Source organism: Gossypium raimondii, chromosome 13 (genome assembly GCF_025698545.1).
Source record: "Gossypium raimondii isolate GPD5lz chromosome 13, ASM2569854v1, whole genome shotgun sequence".
Taxonomy (NCBI): Eukaryota; Viridiplantae; Streptophyta; class Magnoliopsida; order Malvales; family Malvaceae; genus Gossypium; species Gossypium raimondii.
The window spans coordinates 57,618,431-57,640,805 of NC_068577.1; the positions used below are offsets into that span (position 1 = coordinate 57,618,431).

At 31.5% G+C, this 22,375-nt stretch overlaps 3 protein-coding genes across 5 annotated transcripts; 1 reads left to right on the forward strand and 2 right to left on the reverse strand.

Annotated features, from left to right (window-relative positions):
* Positions 1–1,455: 1,455 nt before the first annotated feature.
* On the forward strand, positions 1,456–9,541 carry LOC105782778 (uncharacterized). Its single transcript, XM_012607758.2, has 6 exons — positions 1,456–1,980; positions 2,088–2,320; positions 2,409–2,656; positions 6,400–6,878; positions 7,810–8,042; positions 8,849–9,541. Exons 1-6 carry the CDS (start codon positions 1,510–1,512, stop codon positions 9,096–9,098), a joined length of 1,914 nt encoding a protein of 637 aa, XP_012463212.2. The 5' UTR covers positions 1,456–1,509; the 3' UTR covers positions 9,099–9,541.
* Positions 9,542–11,066: 1,525 nt separating this feature from the next.
* Positions 11,067–18,187, reverse strand: LOC105781777 (stomatal closure-related actin-binding protein 1). 3 transcript variants are annotated; one of them, XM_052626659.1, is made up of 14 exons: positions 18,023–18,187; positions 17,265–17,562; positions 16,322–16,450; positions 15,236–15,328; positions 14,984–15,124; positions 14,645–14,713; positions 14,252–14,335; positions 13,792–13,972; positions 12,825–12,941; positions 12,637–12,695; positions 12,036–12,170; positions 11,580–11,729; positions 11,387–11,458; positions 11,067–11,140 (listed from the first exon to the last, which is right to left on the reverse strand). In XM_052626659.1, the coding sequence occupies exons 2-13, from the start codon at positions 17,550–17,552 to the stop codon at positions 11,414–11,416; spliced, it is 1,491 nt and encodes a 496-aa protein (XP_052482619.1). In that variant the 5' UTR covers positions 17,553–17,562; positions 18,023–18,187; the 3' UTR covers positions 11,067–11,140; positions 11,387–11,413. The 3 variants fall into 3 exon arrangements, with proteins under 3 accessions (XP_052482619.1, XP_012461750.1, XP_012461752.1); XM_012606296.2 differs by having other exon boundaries at positions 11,067–11,458; XM_012606298.2 differs by having other exon boundaries at positions 11,067–11,458; positions 17,265–17,556; positions 18,023–18,186.
* A 1,890-nt stretch (positions 18,188–20,077) lies between these two features.
* On the reverse strand, positions 20,078–22,250 carry LOC105781779 (60S ribosomal protein L7-4). The gene is made up of 7 exons (XM_012606307.2): positions 22,108–22,250; positions 21,600–21,778; positions 21,388–21,485; positions 21,244–21,301; positions 20,860–20,939; positions 20,677–20,779; positions 20,078–20,521 (listed from the first exon to the last, which is right to left on the reverse strand). Exons 2-7 carry the CDS (start codon positions 21,774–21,776, stop codon positions 20,306–20,308), a joined length of 732 nt encoding a protein of 243 aa, XP_012461761.1. The 5' UTR covers positions 21,777–21,778; positions 22,108–22,250; the 3' UTR covers positions 20,078–20,305.
* Between the last annotated feature and the right edge of the window lie 125 nt (positions 22,251–22,375).

Below are 22,375 nucleotides of genomic sequence, written 5' to 3' on the forward strand. Positions count from 1 at the left end.
ATGTACTTTTTATAAATTTGAAATTCAATCCCTATACTTTTATTTTCTAAAATTTAGTCCCTCAACTTTTCAAATTTAAAAATCAAGTCCAATTGTTAACATTGTTCAACTTTTTATCAAATTTTTCGATATCACATTTTTAACTAAAATACTCAAATTTATAAATTTCCTCTAAAATTTAGAGTAACGCGTCTTGGAACATTGTCACTTACTAAACCATAAAATTTGGGGAATTATAATTGGGAACCCAAATTTAAAGGAAAAGAAAAAGAAAAAGAAAGTGAAAATAAAGTGGGGACGAGTGCAGAAAAGAAAACAATGGAAAAAAACATGAAAAGGGAAAAAGAAGAAGAAGAAAAAACATGGATGGTTTGACGAAGAAGAAAAAGAAAAGAAAAGAAAAAGAAAAGAAAAGAGAATGAAAATAAAAACAATTTAATTTAATTTATATTTTTAATTTTATGTAAATGATGATGTATGGACCATAATGGTTGTGGAATTATAGTTTACGTACTCGTTTGACCAAAAAAAATATTTTTTGTATCTAATTTAAAACGAGGGTATAATTTATGAATTAAGCCTTATGATTATAGGGTAAATTACGCTAGTTGGTGCCTAACTATTGTAAATTTCTTTTGTGGTCACCAATTATTGAAAGTTACAAAATTGTCATCTTAGTCAATTTCTTTTTTGGTGTCATCAAACTATCAAAAGTTATAAAATGATCACTCAACTATTGAATTTTTTTTTGGTCACCCAACTATCTTGAATTGTCAGTGACAAAAAAGATAAAATTTAATGGTTAAATTTTACAATTAGTCATTGTACTTTGAAAAAGTTATGGATTTTAGTCCCTATACTTTAATTTCATCAATTTCAATCATTGTACTTTTCTAATTGATCATTTGTAGTCCATGTACTTTTCAAATTTTAAAGCTTTAGTCCTGACCCAAACCATAACAGTTGAATTTGTTTGGTTGAATTCAATTACTAGCCTTGTACCATGCATACTGATGTACATTTGATCCATATTTTCTGATTAGATCATTTTAAGCCGCTATGCCTTTTGAATTTTTAGTATTGATGCAACTAGAAATCGTTAATCCATTAACTGAATATTTAGTGAGTAATATGTGAAAATTATAAATTGACATGACACTACACATATGATAATATTCAGCGCATCGGATTTTGGAAAAGAGTATAACTTAATGAATTTAACAATTATATTAGGTGATAATTGAAATTTTAAAAATTGAAAAGTACAAGGACTAAAAATAATCAAATTAAAGTACATGAATTAAATTCATAACGTTTACAAACTACAGGGACTAATAGTAATATTTAACCAAAATTAATAGTTGGCGACAAGAGAAAATTCATATTGAGGTGACAGTTTACGTCATATATTTTCCTCCATCGTACCATCGTACTATAAAAAGAATACGCGAAGAAGACGATGTAGAAAACCAGAAAAATCAAGGTATTTACGAGAGTTAAGCAATAATAATGGAAGGGATAGAGCACCGAATGGTTAAAGTGAATGGCATAAACATTCACATAGCTGAAAAAGGTGAAGGCCCAGTCATCCTTTTCCTCCATGGCTTCCCTGAGCTTTGGTATTCATGGCGTCACCAAATCCTCGCTTTATCTTCCATGGGTTACCGAGCCGTTGCTCCCGATTTGAGAGGCTACGGTGACTCGGATGCTCCCGACTCAGTCGAGAGTTACACTTGTTTCCACGTAATCGGCGATCTAGTGGAGTTGATAAACGTGGTGGATCCGGATGAAGGGAAGGTGTTTGTGGTAGGGCATGACTGGGGAGCCATACTAGGATGGTATTTGTGTATGTTTAGGCCTGATAAAGTGAAAGCATTGGTGAATTTGAGTGTGCCGTTTTTGAGGTTTCATCCGGAAATCAAGCCTGTTGGTTTCTGGAAATCTTATTATGGCAGTGATCATTACATCTCTAGATTTCAGGTAACTTATTTCTTGCAGTTAAATCAAACTGTTTATAATTAGGAAATTATAGGTGCTCATTTTTATGAACAATATGTATATGTATATGTATATGTATATGATTACAGGAATATGGAGAAATAGAAGGTGAATTTGCAGAGATTGGAGTGGAGAGAGTTTTGAAGGGATATTTGAGTGATTTTCCAGTATTGTTGCCGAAAGGGAAACTATTTAAACGTCCATTAGATGAAGAAAATACATTGCCTTGTTGGTTATCTGAGGAAGAAGCCAATTACTATGTCACCAAATTCCAGAAAACTGGTTTCACTGGTCCACTCAACTTCTACAGAAACCTTAACAGGTATGTGTGTATATATATATATGTATGTATATAAAATTTTGGGTCGTAACCAGTGTTTACGTTTTGGAGTGTTGGGTTTTGATGGCAGAAACTGGGAACTATTGAAACCATGGGTGGGTAGTAAGATCAAAACACCAGCCAAGTTCATAATGGGGGATAAGGATCTGGTTTATGGTGTGCCTGGTATGAAGGATTACATTCACAATGGTGGGTTCCAAGAAGATGTGCCATCTCTGCAGCAAGTGGTGGTGATGGAAGGTGTTGGTCATTTCATCAACATGGAGAAACCAGACGAGATCAACCAATACATTTATGACTTCTTTACACAGTTTCATTGAACCCAAATAACAAAAAGAAAGAAAAAAACAAAGTCCTTTCCTTTGCAATGTAAAAAAAAAAAATAAAGTTTAGGGGTTAAATATGCTATTATCCCAAAAGCCAAAACTAGTTTGGAGTACCTGTGTTGTTTTTCCATGATATATTAAGGATGATAACTTTTTAGTGTTTAAGTGATTAATACGGGCTTTAGAATTGATTTAATGAAAATTCATAATTAACAAATAAATTCTAAAATCCCGAATTAAGCCACATCCATTAAATTATATTTGATAAATAAAATATAAAAATTAAACAAATTCACAATCAACACTAAATTTATTCTATTAACAAAATAATAAAAATTCAAACATAATAATATTGACAATTAACTTTCTTTAAATCAATGCTAAAACTCAAACTAAACACTAAAAGGTTAACACAGTCATTTTTTAAGAGCAAAATATGCAACTTTTATCAAATACGGATATCATACTAGCCCAAAAATAACACGGGTACCACATTTGAAAAAAGTGTAAAATTCAGTTACCAAATTATATATTAAATATTTACTTTTAAAACCTTACTCTTTATTTTTTCTCTTAATCATTTTTAATTTTGACATAATGATAAATTTAGCTCTTAATATGTGCATATTTTCTCAATTTGGCTGTTATTATTTTTTGAGCTAAATTTGGCCCTGAACATTTTAAAAATAGTCAAATTATTATTTTTTTAAAAAAGAATTATTGATTAATACGTTAAATTTTTAAAGATGATAGCCTGTTAGAGGTGCTCATGGGCCAGACCCAACCAAAATGTTAGGCCCGTTTGTTAGGCTCAGGCCATAAAAATGGGCCTAAATTTTTGTCCAAGTCCGGCCCGGATAAAAATATTAAAACCCGAGCCCGACTCATATTAAAATTTTATATTATTTTTATATAAAAATTTTTAAAAAATATATAATACATCAAAATACTAAAAATATTAAAAAATATATACTTAAATAACACTAAAATAGTTGTAACTTAACAAGCAAATGCCTCTAAAATAGTAACAAAATTAAAAATAAAACAATAGTTATACAATAACAACAAAATAGTAGCAATATAATAGTGAAATGGTAGCAAAATAATGAAAAAACAACAAGAAAATAGCAAAAAAAACTGCATTTTTTTTTGCATATTCGGGCCGATCTGGGCTCAAGCAAAAAAAGCCTTACCCGAGGCTCAGCCTATTTTCTAAACATGCTTTATTTTTTTGTCCAATCCCATTTTTCGGGCCTATATATTTACCTAAACCCTCCCACTTTTTAGCCGGGGAGCAACTCTATAGCCTGCTATACTTCATGCTATTTTTAAAAAGAAATATTCATGCCACCGAGGTTGGCAAAGCTCTGGCCCTCCTAAATTGGAAAATCATTGTAATGTGTCTTGGAACAGTGCCACTTAGGGGCGTAGCCATGGGGTTGGCAAGGGCCCCGGTCCTCCCTAAAATGAAAACTTTTTTATTCAGGCCCTTTAAATTTTTTAAAATTTTAAATTAGTAATGGTAATAGTGCACTTTGGCCCCGTCAAAGTGATAGAAATTTGATTTAATCCTTTAAAATTTATAAAGATATAGGCTATTCAAATGATGAATTTGTATTTTTACTATTGTAAAAATTAAAATTCAATTTCGCCCCCCCTAAAAATATTTTTTGCCTTTGCCTATACTTTTCAAAACTTGAAACTGTTAGTCATGACTCAAACCATAATAGTTGAATTTGTTTGGTTAAATTCAAATACTAGCCTTGTACTATGCATACAACTATAGATTTAATCAATATTCTCCAATTAGACCATTCTAAGCCCCTATACCTTTCGAATTTTGAAATTTTAATATTGATGCAAATGACAATCGTTAATCCATTAACTGGATTTTATGAGTAATACGTGGAAATAACAAGCTGACATGGCATTGCACATATGATAATATTCAACGCGTTAGATATTGGAAATAGTAAAACTTAATGAATTTAACAGTTATGTTTGGTGATGATAAAAAATTTAAAGTTTGAAAAGTATAGGACTAAAAATAACCAAATTAAAGTCTATGGATTAAATTCTTAACTTTTGCAAACTACAGGACTAATAGTACAATTTAACCAAATGTAATAGTCAGTGTAGTTGGGTGCAGGGATGAGCAAAACTCAATTCGACTCGAAAAAATCGAAAAAAAAAATCTAAATTTTGAGTTAAACGAATCGAGTTATTCAATTTTTTTTTTAAATTTCGAGTTTGAATCAAGTTAAGTTTTCGAATTCAAATAACTTAAATAATCCGAATAAACTGAATATCAAACTATAATATTTTACTTTTTTACCCCAAACCCCCAAACATTTTTACTTTTCTTACAAACCTTTTACTCCTCACTTTCCCTCCAAAACTTTTACTCATTCCCACTTTCCTTCAAAAACTTTTACTCCCCTCCCATCTCACCCCCCCCATCTACCCCAAACTCATTTCTTTCCAATTTTTTTTAAAATATTTTCTCTCTAAAATTTTTCTCACCCCATTTATTTTCCCCAAAAAATTTACTCTCCAAAACCCCCTACAAACTTTTACTCCTCTTTCGTCCCACCCCCATCGACCCCAAACCCATCCCCCCCCTCAAAATTTTTTTTGAATATTTTCCTTCCAAAATTTTACTCCCAAAAATCCCCAAAACTTTTTATTTTTCCCCTAAATATTTACTTTTCACTCTTTACCTCAAATCAAAATCAAAATCATCCAAAAAAATCTCTAAACTCAAATAGTAATAATTTTATTTATATATAGTGTTGTAACTTAGAATTTTGATATGGATTATCCTAGTGGTATCCATAACATTGTTATTTCAAATGCAATTTAATTTGAGGTCATTTTATTTAATATACTATTTATATTATTGAATTTTAATCATATTGAATCTTTATATTAAAATTAAATTATTAATGATGTCATAAAATATCTATGTTAAAATTTTTATGTTAGTATCAATTTCACATTTTATCTTTAAAATAATTTTATTAAAATTACATTTTACATTTAATATATTTTTAATTTCAAAATACTTAATGATAAGAATCGAAGATAATTGAAGCAACTAGTAAACAAAAAAGCTAACCCATATATAAAATATTAATAAATAAATTATGAGGTGATGAAAGTTAATAACAAATTTGATTTGAGAAAATTTTAAATTGAGTTAATATTTAAAATATGATTGGTCAACACTAGAGGTGCTCATGGGCCGGGCCTAGAAAAAAAATTTAGGCCCGCGTCCTAGGCCCGGCCCGAAACATGGGCCTCAAATTTTATCCAGGCCCAGCCCGAGAAAAAAATTTCTAAGCCCAAGACTGTCCCATTTTTTTAATAAACACTAAAAATTTATTTTTAAAATAAAAAATAAAAAAGTATTTTAAAAATATTTTAAAAATAAATAAAAAATATATTTATTATATATTTAGGATGGGCCAAAAAAGTGGTGCCCGAGATCTGGTCCGTTTTTTAAACGGGCCTCATTTTTTTACCTAAAATTATATTTCGGACCTATACTTTTACCCGAACCCTTCCATACGGAGGAGTCAACACCCAGTTGGGCGAAAAAAGAAAATTAGGTGAGTAGTTTACCCATTATTATAATATATATTTTCTTCCATCTTATTATCAGTACTATAAAAACAACACACGAAGAAGACGATGTAGAAAACCAGAAAACTCAAGGTATTTACGAGAATTAAGCAATAACAATGGAAGGGATAGGGCACCGAATGATTAAAGTGAATGGCATAAACATTCACGTAGCTGAAAAAGGTGAAGGTCCAGTCATCCTTTTCCTCCATGGCTTCCCTGAGCTTTGGTATTCATGGCGTCACCAAATCCTCGCTTTATCTTCCATGGGTTACCGAGCCGTTGCTCCCGATTTGAGAGGCTACGGTGACTCGGATGCTCCCGACTCAGTGGAAAGTTACACTTGTTTCCACATAATCGGCGATTTGGTGGAGCTGATAGACGTATTGGATCCGGATGTAGGCAAGGTGTTTGTTGTTGGGCATGACTGGGGAGCTTACATGGCTTGGTTATTGTGTCTGTTTAGGCCTGATAAAGTGAAAGCTTTGGTCAATTTAAGCGTGCCGTTTATAAGGTTTGATCGGGAAATTAATCCCGTTGGTGTCTGGAAAGCTGTTTACGGCGACGATTATTACATATCTAGATTTCAGGTAATTTTATCAAACACCTTAGATACAGATAGTTATTTTACGGTTTTTATTTTTATTTTTTTTTGCAATAAAATCTATGTTTTCGCTAGATTTGACCAGGATTCATATGTAGAGAGAGTTAATATAACTTTTAGTACCTGAATTTTATAATTAGGTTCATTTTGGTATCTGTTTTCTTTTCCACTTTTATTCCTAAACTTGTCAACTAAGACCAGTATGATTATCAAACACATTAGATATATAAATCATTTTTTCGCAACCGTAATTTAAATCCCAAATCTAGTTTTGCATTAGATATGTCCTGGTTTTATACTTTTAGTCCCTGAATTTAATAATTTGGTTTATTTTGGTACTTATATTTGTTTTGGTCCACTTTAATATCTAAACTTGTCAATTAAGTCTATTTTGATTCTTAAACTTGCCAAATGTGACTTGACACTCTTCATAGTGTCGTATCAACAAAAATTTGATGAAATCCAAATTTAATGATCAAAATAAACTTAATTGTAAAATTCAAGTACCAAAGTGAACCTCAGAAAAAAATTACAGATACCAAAATGGACCTAATCATCAAGTTTAGAGACTAAAAATTATATTAAACCATGTATATGTACTCCCTCTAGATTTCAACTTTTTCAGCTATGGAATCAATGTTTATCTTAACTAACTATGATGTCCTTATCGGCAACCGCAATTTAAATCCCGGGTTTGGTGAGGTTTGATACAAGATTTCAAGTAGAATTATGAAGAATACAAGTTACATACAAAGTTCCTATTTGCTATTTCGATTTTTTTTCCTTATCTTAATTATGGTATCTGCATCCACGATTTCAATTCGATTTTGCATTGGATTTGGCAAGGTTTTATTATTGGAACTGAGAAGACTGTTTGATGTATATATATATGTATACGTATATTAATATAACTACAGGAATATGGAGAAATAGAAGGTGAATTTGCAGAGGTTGGAGTGGAGAGAGTTGTGAAGGAATATTTGTGTGATTTTCCAGTTTTGTTGCCAAAAGGGAAACTATTCAAACGTCCATTAGATGAACCGATTACATTGCCTTCTTGGTTGTCTGAGGAAGAAGCCAATTACTATGTCACTGTATTCCAGAAAACTGGCTTCACTTGTCCAATCAACTATTACAGAAACCTTGGCAGGTATGTGTACGTGTATATATGGGATAATTGTTGGTAAAAGTATCATAGGATAGAGGTCTTATATTAAGAGTGGGATTGTATTTTATCTCTTCTATTGAAAAAGGGAAAATTAATCATTATACTTTAAATTAAATAGCAAACCGGTCATTCTGTTAAAAGTTCCATCTATTTCTATTGTTAAAAATAGGTTCTTATATGTCAGAATGAGATATATGAGGCATGCTACATATCACAGTTTGGTTTTTTTGTCTACCATACCAGTTTTTAACCGTACAATGAAATTTTTATCAAAAAGGACCAAATTGCTCTTTAAATTGACATGCAGGGACTAATTTGCCCATTTTTTTAGTAGAAGTGATAAAATGCAATCTGACTCTTAAACTTCCATGATTATTTTACTGATAATTATTCGAGTATGTGCACCTATAAGCTTTTTCTTTGTTCTCATAGAGTGTTGGATAAGGTTAGACTTGTCAATTCTAATTCAAGCTCAGTTAGATCAATCCAAATTCAAGCCTAACTCAATCCAAATTTTCTGTAAATATTGGAAATCTTAAAACTAAAATGACTCGGACTTGAAACAATCCAAATCCAACATGATCAAAAAGACAACTCCTCATGCTAAATGATTCGAACAAATAACCCTAACCAACCCAATTCTGATCCAAACACGTAATGACCTAACTCAAAAAATCCAAGTTTCAAATCCATATGAACTCGAATCCAAAATAGCAATATTGACAAATTTGTTTGTTGAGTAGGTGATGTTGAGATTGTATTTTGGGTGTGTTTTGTTTTGTTGGCAGGAATTGGGAGCTGTTGGGACCATGGGTGGGTAGTAAGATCAAAACACTAGCTAAGTTCATTGTAGGTGATAAGGATTTGGCTTATGGAATGACAGGGATGAAAGAATACATTCACAATGGTGGGTTCAAAGAAGATGTGCCATCTTTGGAGCAAGTGGTGGTAATGAAAGGTGTCAGCCATTTCATTAACATGGAAAAACCAGAAGAGATTAGCAGCCACATATATGATTTCTTTTGCCAATTCCATTGAAAAAATAAATAAAAATCTTGTAAAAGTACCATGAAAGCCCTTATACTAGGAGTTGAATTGCATCTTGTTCTCCCTACTAAAAAAATGAGCAAATTAGTCCTTATATGCTAGGTCAAAGAACAAATTGGTCTTTTTGTTAAAAATTTTATCCACTTTTACTGTTAAAATTGATCCTTGTGTAACAATTTGATTATTTTGTTAGCCACACCAGTTTTTAATAGTAGAAATGGATAAAAAAATTTAATTGAAAAATTAGTTAGCTCTTAGATTTAATGTGTAAGAACTAATTTACTCATTTTTAATAAATAGGGTAATATGCCATCTTGCTCTTAATATAGGGGTATCTATGGTACTTTCACCATAAAAAATCATGTATTTCAAGCTTTTAGTGTAATAAAAACTTGGCTAAAATCCAAGTGACGAAAAGCTTATTTTATTATTTACGTTGAAAAGTGTTATCAGAACATACATTTTGAAAAAATAAAATATCCATTTTAAGTATAATGAGCCAAAAGCACTTAAAAGTAAAAGCTTTGACGTTTTAACTTGTGTTAAAATCTCACTATAAAAACATTGTTTGATTAAAAAAAAGTCCTTTCTTACTATTGTTTTTGACTTGAAATCATGTTTCAGAAACATGGTTTGATTTGGAAAACCTTAATGCTAATATTTTTGGTTAATTCTATTATAGGTCTTCAAACAATAGATTTAATTCTAAATTGATCCTAAAACGTTTTAATTGAGTCCTTTCTATCATATTAGTTATAGTCTTTTGTCAGTTTAACTATTAAGCTCAAGTTTGACATGAAAATACATTTGTTTAATTGTAAAGACCATAAATTAAATCCAAATTTTATTTACATGACATGAAGCATATTTATACTTAAATTAAACACTATTTTTATTTACACGGGTAGGGAGTGTTAAGTCGCTTGGTGAATTAAAAATTAATATAATTATAAAATTATCTTTTGTCCTTTTAAATTGTCTATACTCTCCATAGAGTAAGACCATAGTCAACAATACCCAACTTGATTCTTTAAGAGTAAAGCCTTAATGACAGAATTAGCCTCTAATATTTGCATATTTTGTCAAAATAATTTTAATTGTACTTTTAAACTTTTTTCCATTAACTTTTGTTTTTTTTCAATATGCTTTTTTAACATATTTAATGAAAGTACCGTTAAAAAATTAATAGAGATGATGTAAAATTCATATGTGAAATATTTTAATGATGTAATTTATTACTAAGATAACCCAATAAGATAATTACATGTGAAAAAATAATAAAATAAATAAATAATACATTAAATTAAAAATAACTCTTAATTTTAAAAAATAAACATAATTATCTAATAAAATTAACCGTAAAAACCTTCTTAGTAAATAAATGTATAATAAACATATGAAAGATTAAAACCTTTTGAAAAAAAAATTGAAACTTTGAATTTATTCATTAAATCTGTTAAAAAACAGATTGAAAAAATAATAAAGGTTAATGACTAAAAAACCTCAAAATACAATTAAAATCATTTTAACAAAACATATAAACGTTAGCAGTCAAATTTATCATTAAGCCAAAACTAATCTAAAACCTCCTTTTTAAGATTAAGAAATAGAAGCATAATAGATGAAATAAATTAAACAACCCTTTAGACAAACTCAATGAATAAAATTAAATTAAAAATCAGATTTGAGTCTGACATATTGAGATTTGCAAGAAGGAAGCACTTTTTCCCCCTTTTTTAAACCTATAAACAAACAAAGAGTGGGTAGGGATCTTGACTATCGAACTGCTGTTTTTCTATTTATAGTTTAAAAAAAAAAATCTAGCTAAGGGATAAACCTTCCAATCTAAATCGTACACGAAATTTAAATCAATTGGTTCATACAAACAACTATCTATCCGTAAAAAATGACATTAAGTTTGATATTCGTTCGGTAAGAAGATATCTCAATGGTGGTACATTGAAAAAACCTAACAAGGTGGTGCAATAATATACATAACATCATTGTCATGGCAAACAGGGAATACATAGAACCTGAGGAAAAACTCAAGTTAGGCATGGTCGAAACACCGACATCGACATTCAGACATTGTTTGTCCTAAATAGATTTAGTCAATTCAAAAGGCAAACAACAACAACAACAACAAAAAAAAAAACAATGCCTTGGTATTTTTAAGCGGGAAAAAAAGATGAAAAACACCAATGCAGAATCAAAACAATCATGTCCTACTAGTACAAACTTATGGTACATGATAATCGTTAAAAGCTCAACATACTTACAATTAGTAAAACCCGGGAGGAGGACTGTTAGGTTTCTAATGAAGTTCTATCGTCTGGACCGGCGAGCATGATCTGGAAGATTTGTTTAGCAGCGGAAAGAAAAACGTGGTGAGCAAATTGAATGGATTTCATTGGTTTGTATTCAAAACATGATGAATGTTTACAAGCAAGAATTTGGAGAACTACTACTTACATTGCAGTCAAAAGCAAATCTCCGGGCAAGCATGATGGCTGCATTTCGATCTCTCTCTGATTCAAATGCTAATACAACCGAAAATCCTTTCTTTGCTAGCCAAAACAATGCCTGAGTGGCAGCGTTTCCGCCACCTCGGACTCCACAGAGCTAAAGCATAATCATAACATATGAGAAACTAAACAAAGTTATGTGCAACGGATATGAATGTATCAGAAATGTCATGTTTCGTATCGATGTGGTTGCATGCAATTCTCGTTCTATTCCTTTTCTTTATTCTTTTTTCAAACTATTCAGTAAATTTCTTCTAAAAAATAAAACCCAATAGAAAAAAGAAACAACGTAAAGGATATTCGCAGAACTATCTTCAGAGCGAATATTTCTCCGTTTTTCGCTTTTCCCATTAGAGAAACATCAAAGCATTTCTTTTTAATGAGAATTTACGAGACTTGGTACCTGCATTGCACTGGAATAATACTCTTTAGCAATTGCAGTCTTTCCTTTACGTAGCTTCATCCTCATCTTTCCTACATGTAGTACATGAATGGATTCTGATGGTTGATCTACACCATTCATTTGGGTAACAATGACCTGCAAAATAGTATAACGGTGATGATATAAAATATTAGAAGCCGAAATAGATTGTTAAAAATCTTTACAGAAGACATGGGAAACATTTTTGCGATCCATTCATTTAGGGAACAACTCCCTATAAACATCAATAAAAAGCAAAAACAAAGGACTAAATAGTTAAATTTTCACCAAATACAAGTAACATATTTTGATCTATCCAGTAAGATAATAGAGCCTATTTAGTCAATGAGAAGGGTTAATGACAAAGAGGTCTGAGGGATTGCTTATGGTTCAAAATTCAACACTATTTTTCTAAAATTTTAAGGTTTCAAGGTACAAGGGATTGTTTAGGGTTCAAATTTCTAACAAGGACAAGAAGTTTAGCTAAAAGAATCAATGACCAAATCCAAGTCAATCCTGAAAAATAAAGTCTACTATACATTTAGCTATATACAGGAGGACATTTTAAAGTAGGAAATCATACATTGAATTCAACATCGTGTTTCCGCACAAGTGCCTCCACATAGTTTCCCAAACCCGCAGCTGCATTTACCAATAAAGAAACTAAAGTTATAAATTTGAACAAATAAGGAGAAATAAAATACAAAAAACTTGTAAAACAAGGTTTTTAAAAAATAATAATAATTAGCCATAGAAAAGCCAATAGCAAACCTGGATCAATGGCACCAGTAGTAGTCAATTTGATCAGCTGGCCATCATAAATAATCTCAGCCTGCAGGCTTCGACCAACGTCAAAAGGCTCTGGAGCATAAACAGATTTGCAAGCACCTGGATATAGCAAGGTAGATGAACGAAATCAGATCCAAAAAGGAAAAAGAAAAGATCATTCATTGCCCACAACAGTCGGATATTAGCATCTTGATCTAGTAATGGTTACTTCATTAATGTTCTCAATTCATCCATGACTTAGTCTTCTTTCTCCTATGATAAACTATTCGATTTTCAGTATCATAAATAACATGTTTTCCCATTGGATAATATATGCGTTCAGACCACTTAATGGCTAATGGGATACTTGAACATGGAGAACAATATTTTGCATACTTTACCTACAACCTTAATTAAATAAATCAACAAAAGTTATTTCTATGTCCACAAAGGTGTTTAGCTTCAAGGAATAGGAAGTGTTAACATGACAATTGGCTAACAACCGGTAAAAGTACCCAGGAGGCCATTGTACTAGGAGTCGGAGTGCATTTTGCCTCCTCTACTAAAAATAATAATAATAATAATAATCTTTGTATGTTAAATCAAAGAACAAACTGGTACTGTTAAAAAATTCATCCATTTCTACCGTTAAGAACTGGTCTTTGTACATTGCCATGAGGTACATGTGACAAAGCCATGTGTCAGCTACGCCAATTTTTAACAGTAAAAATAGATAAATATTTTAACTAAAAGGACTAGTTGGCGCTTTAATTTAACATACAGGGACTAATTTGCTCATTTTTTGAGTAAAGGGAGCAAAATGCAACCTGATTCGTAGTAAAGGGACTTCCATGGCACTTTTACCGCTAACAACCTAATTAAATATTGCACTACAGGCAACAAATTTAAACATATTGATTAACGGCAATCAGCAATGAAGACAGCCCCTCCTAATAATATAAAACATTACCTGATATAAGCTCTTTTTTGCCACCTTCAGATGAAACACGATACCACTGAATTGAACATTTCGAAAGTTCGGGAGCAATATCAGAACAAGGTTTGATCCTCAAATATGAACCTAAAGTTTCAGCGCCATCCAATTCATATAAATTAGATAAATTATCCTTGACTCCCTTGCTTCTTGCTAGCTGCAAAAAAATAGGTTAAGGAAAGCAGAAGGTTAAACAAGTGAGAGATTAAAGAAAAAGAATGGAACTATAATATGTGCCAGTTCATTCCACACAAACTCATTAATTATCTGTATCCGAAATGGAATAACTATATTACGAACTTAGGAGCTGGTGCATAATTCAGGGAAATAATCTACTAGTGCATAATTCAGGGAAATAATCTACTAAGGATGAATTTTAATAGAATGGCTAAAGAAAACTGAAAAACTAAATGGAATTAAGAGGTAAAAGGAAAACCTCTTTTTGAAGCAGCAGGGAACGCTTAGATTTCTCTGCGAGTTGAATCCTTAATGCACACAGCTCGTGTTCCATATCCATAACCTGCATATGGCTACTAGTTTAATCCTTCACTACTTCAACTAGGAAAAAAGAACGAAATAAGCAACTTGCAGAAATGGTGTTAATTTGATCTGCCATGCTGCAAAGCATCTGTATGTTAGATGAGGCTTCTAGACTAGCCACATACAACTTGAATCATGGAAAGAAATTAACCAATTTCCATGGACCAAAAAAATTGAGACAGCAGCATGCTATAAACACACAAGTGACTTATAGTAATTTGAAAGAAGGTTTTTGAATATTAATGATAGAAAAAAGAGTACAAAAATCAGTAACAGATCTTAGTCAAACCTTGCTTGGTTGGTGCAGCATTATGATCCGTCTGGCCTCTTGAACTTCCTTCATTAATTCTTCCAAATCCTGAAATCCATGCTAATATTTGTTCAAAAACTGCAACACTGCTACATGAGAGAATGACAATAGAACAGCATAAATATGATTTTTTTTATTAACAGATAGTCAAATTAACATATGTCTAATCAATAGATATTTTAACAGTTTAATGCAATGTGGAATGACAAGAGTATCAGCATAGAGATAGCTGCATTTAGCAGGTTGATCTTTAACAAAGCAAATTTCACATTACAGAACTTTGAAAGTCGATAAACAGAATATTAAAAAAACAAAAACCTGTTTGCCTGTAGCTCGAGACATCTTTTCATGCTCCTGAAGGGCCTCTTCTACTCTCTGAACAGCTGCTCTTGCATTCTCAATTTCAGCACGAGCAAAAGCTCTTTCCTCATCGACAAGTTTCTTAGCATCTTGAGAAGCCTATTTGGAGACACAAGCATGCAAAAGTAAAGGTTGTCAGGGACGCAGGGTCAAGGCATTTTTGGTAGTTTCAAAAGGAAACCAGCCAGCATTAATCATAAGCTATATTACCTGCTTAAGGAAATTTGCTAGTTTCTTTACTTCTGCCTTTTCTTGAATCAACTCTCCTTCTCTTTGAGTCAGCTGAACAGCTAGAGCTTCCACCTGGATTAGCAACCATAATTCAAAAGTCATTTTTGCCTCACTTGAAAGTTGGCAGCCAATCTACATCAATCAACCAAGAATCCAAAAAGATACTTATAGAGGAACCGTGCCAATGGGGAAAGATATAACCAGGGGTCAAAGACAACATTTCAAGCATTCAAAGGCAACGTGCCCCCAACCCCCCTAAAAATGAAAATTTTCAATTTAGTCCCATTAGAAATAATAAAATTACAAGTTAGTCCATGGTAAAATTGCTTTTTGCCCCCCAATATGAAAAAATCATGTTTGGTCCCTTAAAAAATGATGGAATTATAAATTTAGACATGATAAAATTACATTTCGATCTCTCAAAATTTTATAATTCAGTTCCAGCTCCCCCAAAAAAATTCTGGGTTCGCCCCTGCAAGCATTTAAATATTTTTCCCTTTTGTTTCTTGCCTTTATCCATTTCTCCACCCCAAAGGTTGGGGGAAGACATGCATCCTCAAAGCTGATATATTCAAAGAATGTGAACAATTTTCTTCCAGAAAATGAAGTTGGTTTCATACTACCATACTGTAAATGATAACTTTAGGACTGGAATCATTATTACAGAAGGCAGAAGATAAACATACACTTGCCATTCTTTTTCTAAAACCAAATCCTTCTTTACTACAAGGCAGTGATGGATACAACATATCATATTTAAGGGTAAATTAAGTTCCTGCCCTAGTGTTTTACCGATAATTTACAACATGGAACAGTGTTTATACAAATGATAATAACATCCTCGAACCTAACAAAGCCAACAAAACACAACAAATTGGCAATCATGTCCTTAAAGTTATGGCATTTTTTTTCCTCATCTTTCACCATGGAAGTTATTTCTCAATGCAGGAAGACTGATAGCAAGGTTTTATTGAATTAAAACCTAGTAATACATGTTATGGCATCACTTTTATATCTTTATGGGTAATAAATTCACTGGTAGAAGCAAAAGAGCAACACACTAACCATGGCAATAGCTTCCACTACATCATCCTTGTTTCTTCCAGCCACACGTCCTTTTAAAGATTCCAGGGCATCTCTGAGCTTCTTCAAAAGAACATGTTTCTCCAGTGAAGCAGCCTCTCTGAGTTTAGCCTGAATCCAATAAAGGACTAGCTTAAATTTCTTCACATGACAATCCAGATTAATTAGAAATAATAGTCCCGAGGCTTCTCAACTGTGAATAGAATCAACGAACACAGATAGTACAATCACTTGCATTAACAGTACTCAGCCACCTAACATGCATAACAAAATGATAATAGCCGTGAAAAAGAAATTTGCTATTTCAACCAACCTCAACTGTGAATAGAAACAACAAACACAGATAGAAGAATTACTTGCATGACCAGATTACTCATTCAACCAGAGGCGACACCAGGGGGGGTGGCAGGGGCCTTGCGCACCCCCCCCCCTCTCTTAAAAATGAAAAATATTCAATTCAGTCCCTTTAGAAATAATAAAATTTCAAGTTAATCCATAGTAAAATTGCACTTTGCCCCCCTAAAATATGCAAAAATTCTGTTTAGTCCCTTAAAAAATGATGGAAATATAGATCAATACATGATAAAATTACATTTCAATCTCTCAAAAAATTTATAATTCCGTTCCGGCCCCCCTAAAAATATTTATGGCTTCGCCCCTGCTTTCAACCCACCTATTTCTTCAATCAGTGATACTCTAAGATGCATGACAGAATGATACTAACACATAAAACAAAAGTTACTGTTTTTTCATCTTAGCGACACTCATGAAAAATAGAGCTAAGCTTTCAATATTAAAGTAAAATACAAACCAACTTATAAGTAGATTCAAACAACCTATTCCAAGGATTCATCATAAGGCTAAAATACATCAATCTAATATTAAGCAAACTTGTATAAATAAATGACAATAGAATGAATTTGACCTCTTCAGATAACTTAGCAGCAGCAGCTAGCCCTTTCTCGAATTTACTAGCAAGATCACGAACCGAGAGGCGTTGTTGCTGCTCCAACAACAACGCGGTCTCACGTGCCACAACCTCCTTCATAGACAAAACTTTAGGATTTTCTTTGGCATCAATGATCTGATTATTTGACCCAATTCTGTAACTGGGAAACCGACTCGATGTCGAAGCAAATATTACATCAGCTGAGACAGCTGGAACTGCTTCCTTTTGCACTGTATCACCAAAAGTCCGACTTATCCTCGTCATTGCTCTGAAACTAAAAAACTCTGTTAAGATCACAAAAACAATAATAATAATGTTTGGGTTTTGAAAAAGAAAAAGGAATTTAAACTACCATGAAAGTATTAAGCATGAAAAAAAAATCATTACGAAAAATGACTTGTTAACAGCTTAAACCAAAAATGTCAGTCACTATCAAGTATCAACCAACCTAAATTGAATCTATAAGATGAAATAATTATCAAATTAGTTGCCAAACATCTAACTAGAAAAAAAAAACCAATTTTAATCAGATAATTTCAAGTTCAGTTATCCCAAGTATTTTTTTAAATACATTTTTTTCTAAACGCCAACCAAATAAAAACACCACATTAAACACCTACAAAGTAGAGGAAATAAGGGGGGAATGAGAGAGAGAATATTTGGTTATCCGAAACCCTAATTCGAGAAAAAAAAAGTTAAAAAAGAAAGGGGAAATTTTGAGAATTGGAACTTACAGATCATAAAAAATGTGAGGAAAAAAGGGGAAATTAAATAGAGGAATTAGATTGTTGGATCAAGTAGATTGAAATGGAAAGGAAGCTTTGGATTATCTACAAAAAATAATAAAAATAATTGACAAATAAAATAAAAGGAAAATAAATAAGAGTAGCAGGTTTTTTTTCCTGCCTTTTTAGAAAAAGGTGAAAGCAAAAAGACGAAGAGAAGAAGTTGCCGTCCAGTCTACGGCCCTCACTTTTTTAGGTTAAAATATGCTAATATAGTACCTGTACTTTGATAGAATTTTAGATTTAGTCCCTATAATTAAATATTTAAAATTTAACTCTTTTTTTTTAATCTCAGTCCAATAGTTGAAAGCGTAAGTATTTTTCATCAAAATTTGTATAGTTGATGAACAATAAACATATTAAATTGATGAATTTTAATGAAAATTATCAACGATGATAATAATTAGACTAATTTTTAAATTAAAAATAAAAAATTAAAATTTTAACTTTCAAAATACATGGACTAAATCTCAATTCTATAAAAATACAAATATATAATAGCATTAGCTATAAAATATATTTTATCTTCGTTGTACTTGCCAACAATATATATTTCTTTTTATCATCCCATTATTAAAAGTTACAAATATATATTTCGTTGTACTTGCTAACGGTGGCAGGCTGGCAGCCTTTAAAACTTGCATAATAGCATTTTAATCCTCAAATATTTATAAATTATGTCAATTTAGTATTGATTCTAAAAAATTAACTCTCAACATTTACATTTTGTTTTTTTTCTTTTGCAATTTTCTCTCTTTTTTTCTTTTTGTGACATTGAAGGTTAAATTTAAAAGAATGAGAAACAATGAAAATAATTATCGTGGATATTTTGGGTGTTTTCATTTTCTTTGTATATAATCAATCAAATTTAGCTAATAAAGTGAAAGGGTCATAAAGAAAAGCAGAGTTGCAATAATGATCAAATTACAATGCATAAATATTGAGGGTTAAAGTTGTTGTTATGCCAATTTTAAAAGTTGTCACTGTTAAACCATTGGTGATAAAAAGAACAAAATTGAATAATTGAGTGACAATTTTGTAACTTTTCATAATTGGATGATAAAAATTATAAATAGTTGATTTACTACTACTAAAATTTAAATTGGGAATGTAAATAGATTATTTAATATGAAATTTTGAAAAAGAAGAGTAAGAAAATAGTATACCATATATATATATATGTTTAAAAAATATTTTTTGCCGATTGAGTCTTAGCTTTGTTGATATTAGTGTTTTTATTAGTGCAGGAGGACGTGAGTTCAAACAAGTTAAAACACGTTCATTCTCCTATTTAATAGTTAAAATGGCATTATATCAACTTAAAAATTTTCAAATACTTTCGCAGCGCACCAAATTATTTCAAATTTCAAATTTCAAACCATTTAGAAAGTACAACTATAAATTTAATTACTAAAATTTAAAATTAATCATTTAGAATGCAAATTTGAATATTCACAAATATTTTATAATTATTTGAGAATTAAAAAATATATTAACTTCTAAATATTTATTTATTATCATTGGTTTTAATTCGAATAATGAATTTAATATTTTATTTATTCAATTAACGGATCAAATAGTTGATCCTATATTTTGACCCTGACTACATTCTCCAAATAATAATTTTGCTCTTTCATAATTTCATTTATACTTGAATTTAAAATTGATATAATTTAATATATTTTAGTTTATTTAAATTAATTAACATTAATTATTTCAATATTGATGGATAATCTAACTGATCAATCCATCAAAACATCAGTTGTTGATTCAACTTTTAAAATTAAAAATACCAAGGAAAATATAAAAAAACATAAATATCATTTTATAAATCATAAATAAAAATAAATGCTTAAATTAACTTAAATTTGATAAAATTATTAAATATTATTTAATTAAATATTTAAATTAGTTTAAATCAAAATTTTAACCAATTCAAAGTACTTTTTTTTTCAAAAATCACATTAATATAATTATTTGAGCTAGAAGGGCAAAAACCATAAATTGACCAATAAAAAACATATTAGTAATAAATTCTAAACCAAAAGAACTTTGAGAAAGCTCTCGGTCACAAAGTATAACACTGGCAACACAAAGCAAAAATATTCGCGTCTCCGATAACAAAAAAGTGATTCCAACTTCCAACAGAAATTAACATCAGAATCCCTTACAAAATAAACCAAAAAAGACATCAACCACTAGTTTTTTTAAACAAAACCCAAGTTTGGTTTTTTAATTCATTCTCCTAATTAATTCGTTGATGTAATTCTCACGGTTGCCGGCATCTCCACCTTCGACATAATGGTTCCTCTTCTTCTTCAGACCACCCAATGGTGCCTTAAGCTTAAATGGCCAAAGGAAGTTGTTGGCTTCCTTGAAATGAGGTCCCACAGTCATTATCTCATGGATAAGATCTTCAACACAAATGATGCCGAACTTGCCTAGTGCCTAAAAAATACAATTCGCGATCAAAAGCATGCTTCGTCATCGTTTTTGTTAGTATATGGCACACATCCAAACATGGATGCAAGGATATGTGAGGATAAGTTCTGAATGCAAAAACTATCCAACATGAAGTTGTGAATGCAAAAAACGATACAAACCTGCTCAACAATTGCGTTGTCGGTCAAGGCAACTCGTTGCTTGTTCAACTTTCCAAAACCTCTTTTGTAAATGAGTTCCCTAACACTCTTGAGATTCGGGTATCTAGAAGCATACGTTGTTTAGAAGTAAGATAGGGCAAGTATATAAAACTACTAGGATAGAAAGAGAGGATGCTGTTATACCCATAAGTCACATAAGGTTCAACAAGGTGAAGCATGTTCATTGTTGCCTTGTTCACTTTAAGAAAAACACCATTGAAAATCTGTATTTGATAAAAGAGAAAACACAACAATTCAGATTCAGGTTTTGATATAAGAAAAATTAATTTCTGAATCCATTAACAACTGTAAGTTCATATCAAAATGTGCCAGTCTGACGGTAAGTTAGTAATTACAAGCAAGCACATTAAATTTGCGTTAACACAATCACAATGAGAAATCATCCAAAGTATCAACCACTTCGAATTATACAAACACCATAATCATGTTTAAATATCAAATCAAGACACGAGAAAAATGGGGAATTGATTCTCACAAACCATATTTCTCTGAAGATCCGGTAAGTACCTGTCTCAAACGTAGGAGCTGCAAGATCTTTCTGGTCCTTGGGTGCATGGCATTGATACTGAAAACAAAGATTTACATAACATGTTAATATTTAAAGTTTCGGTTAATAAAACCCCATGATACAATGCCACAAGAAACACATACCCGCGGATTCTAACAATGAACAAAAGCTTAGCTTCTGGATCAACATAGAATCCTCCTTTCAACTTCGCCTCCCGCTTCAATTGAATCAACTCTTTTTCCTACCAATTACCCACCACACACACAAAAAAATGATTCAGACACTTCAACGGTTTGATGGAACATATATTTACATAAATCCGAAACAGAACATCATGAATTCATAACATATATACCTGAGCCTCGTACTCCTTTGCATATTGCTTAGCCCTGTTGAAAATCAACTTCCGGTTCTCGACTTTCTTCTTCTTCGCGGCTTCGAGCTCCTGCTTTTTGGCAAGCTCCCATTCTTCATTCCTCTTGTTCTTCTTCAACAGTGACTCAGGAACCAAAGCCTTTACTTCCTCACCCATTGCTACACACAAAAAAAGAAATCAAATTAGAAAACAAATGCCACATAATATCTAATAATTCCAAACAATAAAAAGCTCAAAACATAAACCCTAAACTACAATCAATAAATGGGTTCTCTTAATTTATCTTGTCACAGAATGAAATCTTAAATATATATATTTATATGAACAGAGAAAACCTATTTCAACTAATAATGGAAATTGAGGGAGTGCCGAGTGATTTCATTAACTGATAAAGCAATATCAATGCAGAAAGTAATGAATAGTTAATAAGATTTTAAACATTGAATCCATGGAGGGTTTAGTGAGATAAATGGATCAACGCGAGTACCTGCGATGTGGAGTGTCGGATCTCAGCTGCGGCAGCTCAAGAGGATTTTAGGGTTTTTTGCGTAAAATGTAACTAATATAAAGAGTTGCTGGTACTAGGGTTATTAAAAGTACTGTGCGAGGGACAAGCGGCGGCCATTTTTGGGCTGGGTTTGAGCTTTTTGGGCTAAAAAGGGGAAAAGGACAAGGATTTTATGCTATAGTCCAACTCAAAGTTTCTTCTTTAAAGCCCAATTGCTTTTGGCATCTGGTATATATATAAAAGTGAA